General features: G+C 46.0%; 1 protein-coding gene across 4 annotated transcripts in view; it reads right to left on the bottom strand.

The window, feature by feature from the left end:
- The window catches only part of rapgef5b (Rap guanine nucleotide exchange factor (GEF) 5b), a 48,558-nt gene that overhangs the window by 14,443 nt on the left and 25,029 nt on the right, over positions 1-9,086 (bottom strand). For all 4 annotated transcript variants that reach the window (XM_062992359.1, XM_062992361.1, XM_062992360.1 and 1 more), the window contains exons 15-16: positions 1,876-1,906; positions 285-363 (exon numbers count right to left, since the gene is read on the bottom strand). In XM_062992359.1, the coding sequence (XP_062848429.1) occupies positions 285-363; positions 1,876-1,906 (110 nt within the window). The remainder of the gene's footprint in view (positions 1-284; positions 364-1,875; positions 1,907-9,086) is intronic.

Raw genomic sequence — 9,086 nt, 5'->3', positions numbered from 1 at the left:
AGTAGTGCGCTACTGTACTTCATCACTGTGCCACCCGGGCACCCTGGCACTTTATAATACCAACCGGCAGGGGCGTCGTAGTAGGGTGAAAAGTGGGACTGAGTTACCAGGGCCCCAAGTCGGGGGAGGGCCCTTGAGGAGTCTAGAAGGAGTCTGGACTGGGGTGAGGGGGGCCCATGGGCACTGCTTGTGCATAGGGCCCAGAATTTGGTGCTACGCCCCTGCCAACCGGTGTGTATAACGAGAATAAAAGAGAAACAGGAGGTAATATTTTAGGGTCGTACCTTCCTTCCTCTCCCTCTGGGTCGCTCTCATGGGCTGCCAGTTCTCTTTTAGACTCAACTGGTGGAAGAGAACTTTATTCTGATGGAGAAGAGAAGCCGGGTGTTAATACTGAGGGTGAGGGAGATGATCTAATGATCTAATGACTGAGTTTGAAGTTAATCCCGTGCATGGAAGAGCAAATCAAAACCAGAACGAAGTTCATGAAGCTTTGCAGCAATCATTTTTGGATTTCGCCCCCCTTGTTCTCCCAATTTAGTGTAGCCTGACGGCGTCCCCGGGGGGTGTATATTGCATGACACGCCCCAATTTCTGCGATCCTCCACTTTCTGTACAGGCGTCCTGGGCAACCTAGGACCTTACACTCATGGCCCCGCCCCTTATTCCGGTCTTTTCCACCCTGCAGACTGGAAGCTGATTTTGTCTGCTGAAGGCATTAGCCAATGATGCCTGCTGGAGGGCGCCCAGACGACTGGTAGCAGAGCCAAGATTCGAACCTGGGAGCTCAGAATATCATAAAAAACATACAGACAGTGATGGAGAGAGAACATCAGAGAGAACACCAGAGAGAACACCAGAGAGAACATCAGAGAGAACACCAGAGAGAACACCAGAGAGAACATCAGAGAGAACATCAGAGAGAACACCAGAGAGAACACCAGAGAGAACATCAGAGAGAACACCAGAGAGAACACCAGAGAGAACATCAGAGAGAACACCAGAGAGAACACCAGAGAGAACATCAGAGAGAACACCAGAGAGAACACCAGAGAGAACACCAGAGAGAACACCAGAGAGAACATCAGAGAGAACATCAGAGAGAACACCAGAGAGAACACCAGAGAGAACACCAGAGAGAACACCAGAGAGATCAGAGAGATCAGAGAGAACATCAGAGAGAACATCAGAGAGAACACCAGAGAGAACATCAGAGAGAACATCAGAGAGAACATCAGAGAGAACACCAGAGAGAACACCAGAGAGAACATCAGAGAGAACATCAGAGAGAACATCAGAGAGAACACCAGAGAGAACACCAGAGAGAACACCAGAGAGAACATCAGAGAGAACACCAGAGAGAACGAACATCAGAGAGAACATCAGAGAGAACATCAGAGAGAACACCAGAGAGAACACCAGAGAGAACATCAGAGAGAACACCAGAGAGAACATCAGAGAGAACATCAGAGAGAACATCAGAGAGAACACCAGAGAGAACATCAGAGAGAACATCAGAGAGAACACCAGAGAGAACACCAGAGAGAACACCAGAGAGAACATCAGAGAGAACACCAGAGAGAACATCAGAGAGAACACCAGAGAACATCAGAGAGAACATCAGAGAGAACACCAGAGAGAACACCAGAGAGAACATCAGAGAGAACATCAGAGAGAACACCAGAGAGAACATCAGAGAGAACATCAGAGAGAACACCAGAGAGAACACCAGAGAACATCAGAGAGAACATCAGAGAGAACACCAGAGAGAACACCAGAGAGAACATCAGAGAGAACATCAGAGAGAACACCAGAGAGAACACCAGAGAGAACACCAGAGAGAACATCAGAGAGAACATCAGAGAGAACACTTACCTTCCTCAGTGGAGAATAATCGTCCACCGTGCTGAAACAGAGATGGAATTTAGACGCCGTTAAGCGACTTTACTTTTACCAAGTGGCTGTTTATTATTTATTTATGATGATTATAACGTGATGTTTTACACTCTGGTTCCATCATGACAGGACGGGTCGTTACTGCTTACCCAAGATTCATCAGTTCAGGTTTAATATCACACACAATCATGAACTATTTAGTGTCTCCAGTTCACCTCACTTACACGCCTCTGTGTGGGTTTCCTCCGGGAGCTCCGGTTTCCTCCCACAGTACAGACACGGGGAGAACATGCAAACTCCACACAGAAAGGACCCGGACCACCCCACCTGGGGATCTCACCCAGGACCTTCTTGCCGTGAGGCGACTGATCTAGCCACCATGTGACCCTTTTTCTATTAAAGTTTGAGGTTTAAAGAATAAACACAGGCAGTAAATCAGGTTCCTTTGATGAGCTCTGAGACTTTCACCATCCAAATCACCTTTCCAACGAGTCAGTTTATCAAGTTTCTGATAAAGACACCTACTGGACGCCTCATGTTGGAGGTATACCAGGCACAACCGACTGAGAGGAGACCCCGGGGAAGTGATCATATTTCCTGGCTGGCCTTGGAACTCCTGGGGATCTCACCGGACGAGCTGGTAGAAGTCGTGGGAGGATATACAGGGACGTCTGGATATTAGTGAGCTGGAGGTTGGTGCTCATAAGGAACGTGCTGAGATTCCTCAGGAACTCCTGCCAGAATCATGCATCACATCTGCAGCAGGTCAGAACAGTGAAGGGTTGATCTACTAAGCACTAAAGACGCTCGTCATGAAGGGGCTGAATAATTGAGACTGGAGGAGTCATTAATCATGGAGTTTGGTGTTATGTCGTATCTCGGTTGTGTTGAGCGATTTAAATTCATCTGGTTTGGTTGGTTAAATGCAAACAGCTGACAGTTTGTAAATGTTGGTAATAATTAATTTGTACCGCCATATCCAAGCCTACATATTCCTCCTTCATATTTTAATTCTTGTATTCATACCTATATATCAGTTATAATCTATATTATTACTATCTACATATTATTATTATTATTATCATTATCATCTGTATATTACCACTATTACACTCATTCATACCTGTATCTGATATTATATTTTTTATATTGAATTAATTTACCAGATGCACAATTTGCACATATTTTTTTGCATACCATGTACTGTATATATACACATGTTGTACATTCACTACACTTGACTTACTTTCTTTGTATTTGTATTAGTTTCTCTTCTTTTGCTTGTTACTACTGGAGGCCATTAATTTCCCTTGGGATAAATGAGGTATCTATCTATCTAACCCTCATTCGCAGTAGGGGTTTAGTTATTTTTGATTTGAGATTGTATAAGTGATTGAACATTTTTATCTAAAACACGTTTTGCAGCTGCAGCAGAACTCGTGCAGCTGTAACTGAACGAGACTTGTGAACTTTAGCTAAATAAAGAATGAATGGATGTTCTTCTCCAGATGTTTGGTCCGTTTCAGCCTCGTGTTTCTCCCCCTGTGGCTCCCGGACTACAGACACGGAAAGAATTCAGGATCGACTTGGGATGATTCAGTTTTGGGAGGGGGGGTAGTTCGTACTTTCCAGCTCTTGAATAGGCGCTCTTGTTCCAAATGTAGAAGGTCTGAAGAAGGGATGATGATCTATTTCTAGAGTCTCAGTTCTGGTGTTAATGGTGGTTTATTACGTACAGCGATACATCCGTCCTGAACAGGAATTACTGCAAACTTATAAAACACATCTGCATAATGATGAACAAAAATGAACCGTGCGGTATTACAGATCCTGTATAAATGACATTTCTGCACTTTTTTATCTCTATTTATTAAGAATTTCTAAAACAAACTCCGTCACTTTTCTACATCGCCGCCTTCTGATGCATTTTTCCAGCGTCGTATACAATTTTTAATGCACGTAGCCACTGATGCGCCGCTGCTTTCACATCATCATCACATGAAAATCTTCTTCCCCTTAAAGCTTCTTTCAGCGTCCAAACAGGTACAGTGGGGCCAAAAAGTATTTAGTCAGCCACTGATTGTGCAGGTTCTCCTACTTAGAAAGATGAGAGAGGTCTGTAATTTTCATCATAGCTACACTTCAACTATGAGAGACAAAATGAGAAAAAAAAATCCAGGAAATCACATTGTAGGATTTTTAAAGAATTTATTTGTAAATTATGGTGGAAAATAAGTATTTGGTCAATAACAAACAAGCAAGATTTCTGGCTCTCACAGACCTGTAACCTGAAGCTCTTCTGTCCTCCACTCGTTACCTGTATTAATGGCACCTGTTTGACCTCGTTATCTGTATAAAAGACACCTGTCCACAGCCTCAAACAGTCAGACTCCAAACTCAACCATGGCCAAGACCAAAGAGCTGTCGAAGGACACCAGGAAGAAAATTGTAGACCTGCACCAGGCTGGGAAGAGTGAATCTACAATAGGCAAGCAGGTTGGTGTGAATAAATCAACTGTGGGAGCAATTGTAACAAAATGGAAGACATACAAGACCATTGATAATCTCCCTTGGGGTCAAGATCTCATCCCATGGGGTCAAAATGATCATGAGAACGGTGAGCAAAAATCCCAGAACTACACGGAGGGACCTGATGAATGACCTGCAGAGAGCTGGGACCAAAGTAACAAAGGCTACCATCAGTAACACACTACCGAGAGGGACTCGAATCCTGCAGTGCCAGGCGTGTCCCCCTGCTTAAGCCAGTACATGTCCAGGCCCGTCTGAAGTTTGCCAGAGAGCATATGGATGATCCAGAAGAGGATTGGGAGAATATCATGTGGTCAGATGAAACCAAAATGGAACTTTTTGGTATAAACTCAACTCGTCGTGTTTGGAGGAAGAAGAAGAACCCAAGAACACCGTACCTACTGTGAAGCATGGGGGTGGAAACGTCATGCTTTGGGGCTGTTTTTCTGCAAAGGGGACAGGACGACTGATCAGAGTCAGAGTCAGAGAGTCAGAGAGGTTTTATTGTCATTTCAGCTACATACAGTGTATCACAAAAGTGAGTACACCCCTCACATTTCTGCAGATATTGAAGTATATCTTTTCATGGGACAACACTGACAAAATGACACTTTGACACAATGAAAAGTAGTCTGTGTGCAGCTTATATAACAGTGTAAATTTATTCTTCCCTCAAAATAACTCAATATACAGCCATTAATGTCTAAACTACCGGCAACAAAAGTGAGTACACCCCTAAGAGACTACACCCCTAAATGTCCAAATTGAGCACTGCTTGTCATTTTCCCTCCAAAATGTCATGTGACTCATTAGTGTTACTAGGTCTCAGGTGTGCATAGGGAGCAGGTGTGTTCAATTTAGTAGTACAGCTCTCACACTCTCTTATACTGGTCACTGAAAGTTCCAACATGGCACCTCATGGCAAAGAACTCTCTGAGGATCTTAAAAGACGAATTGTTGCGCTACATGAAGATGGCCAAGGCTACAAGAAGATTGCCAACACCCTGAAACTGAGCTGCAGCACAGTGGCCAAGATCATCCAGTGTTTTAAAAGAGCAGGGTTCACTCAGAACAGACCTCGCGTTGGTCGTCCAAAGAAGCTGAGTGCACGTGCTCAGCGTCACATCCAACTGCTGTCTTTGAAAGATAGGCGCAGGAGTGCTGTCAGCATTGCTGCAGAGATTGAAAAGGTGGGGGGTCAGCCTGTCAGTGCTCAGACCATACGCCGCACACTACATCAAATTGGTCTGCATGGCTGTCACCCCAGAAGGAAGCCTCTTCTGAAGTCTCTACACAAGAAAGCCCACAAACAGTTTGCTGAAGACATGTCAACAAAGGACATGGATTACTGGAACCATGTCCTATGGTCTGATGAGACCAAGATTAATTTGTTTGGTTCAGATGGTCTCAAGCATGTGTGGCGGCAATCAGGTGAGGAGTACAAAGATAAGTGTGTCATGCCTACAGTCAAGCATGGTGGTGGGAATGCCATGGTCTGGAGCTGCATGAGTGCAGCAGGTGTTGGGGAGTTACATTTCATTGAGGGACACATGAACTCCAATATGTACTGTGAAATACTGAAGCAGAGCATGATCCCCTCCCTCCGGAAACTGGGTCGCAGGGCAGTGTTCCAGCATGATAATGACCCCAAACACACCTCTAAGACGACCACTGCTTTATTGAAGAGGCTGAGGGTAAAGGTGATGGACTGGCCAAGCATGTCTCCAGACCTAAACCCAATAGAACATCTTTGGGGCATCCTCAAGCGGAAGGTGGAGGAGCGCAAAGTCTCGAATATCCGCCAGCTCCGTGATGTCGTCATGGAGGAGTGGAAAAGCATTCCAGTGGCAACCTGTGAAGCTCTGGTAAACTCCATGCCCAGGAGAGTTAAGGCAGTTCTGGGAAATAATGGTGGCCACACAAAATATTGACACTTCAGGAACTTTCACTAAGGGGTGTACTCACTTTTGTTGCCGGTGGTTTAGACATTAATGGCTGTATATTGAGTTATTTTGAGGGAAGAATAAATTTACACTGTTATATAAGCTGCACACAGACTACTTTTCATTGTGTCAAAGTGTCATTTTGTCAGTGTTGTCCCATGAAAAGATATACTTCAATATCTGCAGAAATGTGAGGGGTGTACTCACTTCTGTGATACACTGTACAAGTACATATTGAAACGAAACAGCGTTCCTCTAGGATCACGGTGTAACACGGTACAAAAAGTGCAAGACAATACAAAACAGTGCAAATACAACAATAATACAAAAAATCCTATAATAAATAACTACAAAAGATATTCCTTATTATCCCTAATCTAAACAAGTAATTAGAACACAGGACTAAAGACAAGTGTTAATACATGATGGTGAATAGATGGTACAATGGTTCCTGAGGTAGTGACATGTTGTACATTAGCAGCGTAAAATTGGCAATGCATATAAGGTGCCTAAAAAGTAAATATGGTGCAAAATACAAGTAAGGTGCAGAAATTATTGTGCATTTCCAGGAGGTGTGCAAAAATGCAAGTAACATAGTCAAAAATGCAAGTAACAGTCAATACAGTTCAGTGTGTGGCAGCAGAAAATGTCCGGAGGAAATTGTTACAGTACTGAGTTTAGGAGTCTGATTGCTTGTGGGATAAAACTGTTACACAGTCTGGTTGTGTTAGTCCGGATGCTGCGGTATCGTCTCCCAGACGGGAGCAGAGTAAAAAGTCCATGTGATGGATGGGTTGGATCGTCCACAATGCTGAGAGCTTTGCGGATGCAGCGGGTGTTAAAAATGTCCGTGAGAGATGGAAGAGCGACCCCGATGATCTTTTCAGCTGTCCTCACTACTCGCTGGAGAGTCTTACGGTCCGACGCAGTACAATTTCCGAACCAGACAGTGATGCAGCCGCTCAGGATGCTCTCGATTGTTCCTCTGTAGAACGTGGTGAGAATGGGGGGTGGCAGATGAGCTTTCCTCAGTCTTCTCAAAAAGTAGAGACGCTGCTGGGCTTTCTTGGTGATGGAACTGGTGTTAAGGGTCCAGGTGAGATTCTCCTCCAGATGAACACCGAGAAATTTGGTGCTCTTGACGATCTCAACAGATGAGCCGTCGATGTGCAGTGGGGAGTGGTCCCTTAGTGTCTTTCTAAAGTCAATGACCATCTCTTTGGTTTTATCCACGTTCAGAGACAGGTTGTTGACTTGGCACCAGTCCGTTAGATGTTGTACCTCCTCTCTGTACGCTGACTCATCGTTGTTGCTGATGAGTCCCACCACAGTTGTGTCGTCTGCAAACTTAACGATGGAATTCGTGCTGTGCATCGCTGTACAGTCGTGCGTAAGCAGAGTAAACAGCAGTGGACTGAGCACACAGCCTTGGGGAGCGCCGGTGCTCAGTGTGGTGGTGCTGGAGGTGGTCTTACCGATCCGGACGGACTGAGGTCTCTCAGTCAAGAAGTCCAGGATCCAGTTGCAGAGAGAGGTGTTCAGGCCCAGCGTGCTCAGCTTTCCAATTAGATGCTGAGGAATGATGGTGTTGAATGCTGAGCTAAAGTCTATAAACAGCATCCTGACGTAAGTGTTCTTTCTGTCCAGGTGTGTAGAAGCCAGGTGAAGTGTAGTGGATATGGCGTCGTCCGTTGAGCGGTTAGGACGGTACGCAAACTGCAGTGGGTCCATGGTGGGAGGCAGTAGTGTCTTAATATGCCTCATGACTAGTTTCTCGAAGCACTTCGTGATGATAGGCGTGAGTGCTACGGGACGATAGTCATTGAAGCATGACACAGATGACTTCTTTGGCACGGGTACGATGGTGGTCGTCTTGAGGCACGTTGGAACGATGGCGCTGCTCAGGGAGATGTTGAAGATGTCAGTGAATACATCTGCCAGCTGGTCTGCACATCCTTTGAGCACTCGGCCAGGAATGTTGTCTGGTCCAGAAGCCTTCCGTGGGTTGACTCTGTGCAGAGTTCTCCTCACGTCCGCTGTGGAGAGACGAAGCACCTGGTCGTCACAAGGTGGGATCGTCTTCCTCGCCAACATGTTGTTCTGCGCCTCGAATCGAGCGTAGAAGTCATTCAGCGCATCTGGAAGGGAGGCATCACTGTCACAGACGGGTGGAGTCGTCCTGTAGTTGGTGATGGCCTGGATGCCCTGCCACAAGCGCCGTGTGTCACCGCTGTTCTGGAAGTGGCTGTGGATGTTCTGGCCGTGTGCGCGCTTTGCTTCTCGGATCGCCCGGGACAGTCTGGCTCTCGCTGTTCTCAGAGCCGGCTGGTCACCTGCTTTAAAAGCGGAGTCTCGGGCCCTCAGCAGTGCACGCACCTCTGGAGTCATCCACGGCTTCTGGTTGGGTCTGGAAGTGATGGTTCTAGTGGTAGTGACGTCCTCAATGCATTTGCTGATGTAGCAGGTCACTGAAGTCGTGTACTCCTCTAGATCAGTGTAATCGCCGTATGTTGCAGCCTCCCTAAACATGTCCCAGTCAGTGCACTCAAAACAGTCCTGAAGAGCAGAGATGGATCCTTCTGGCCAGGTTTTCACCTGTTTCTGTACAGGTCTGGAGCGCCTGATGAGTGCTCTGTATGCTGGAATTAGCATTACAGAGATGTGGTCTGAGTATCCGAGGTGGGGGCGGGGCTCCGCCCGGTACGCACCGGCAATGTT

This window comes from Trichomycterus rosablanca, chromosome 3 (genome assembly GCF_030014385.1).
Source record: "Trichomycterus rosablanca isolate fTriRos1 chromosome 3, fTriRos1.hap1, whole genome shotgun sequence".
Lineage (NCBI taxonomy): Eukaryota > Metazoa > Chordata > Actinopteri > Siluriformes > Trichomycteridae > Trichomycterus > Trichomycterus rosablanca.
Note: the sequence above shows the minus strand (reverse complement) of the source record. Positions and strands in the feature narration are given on the sequence as shown.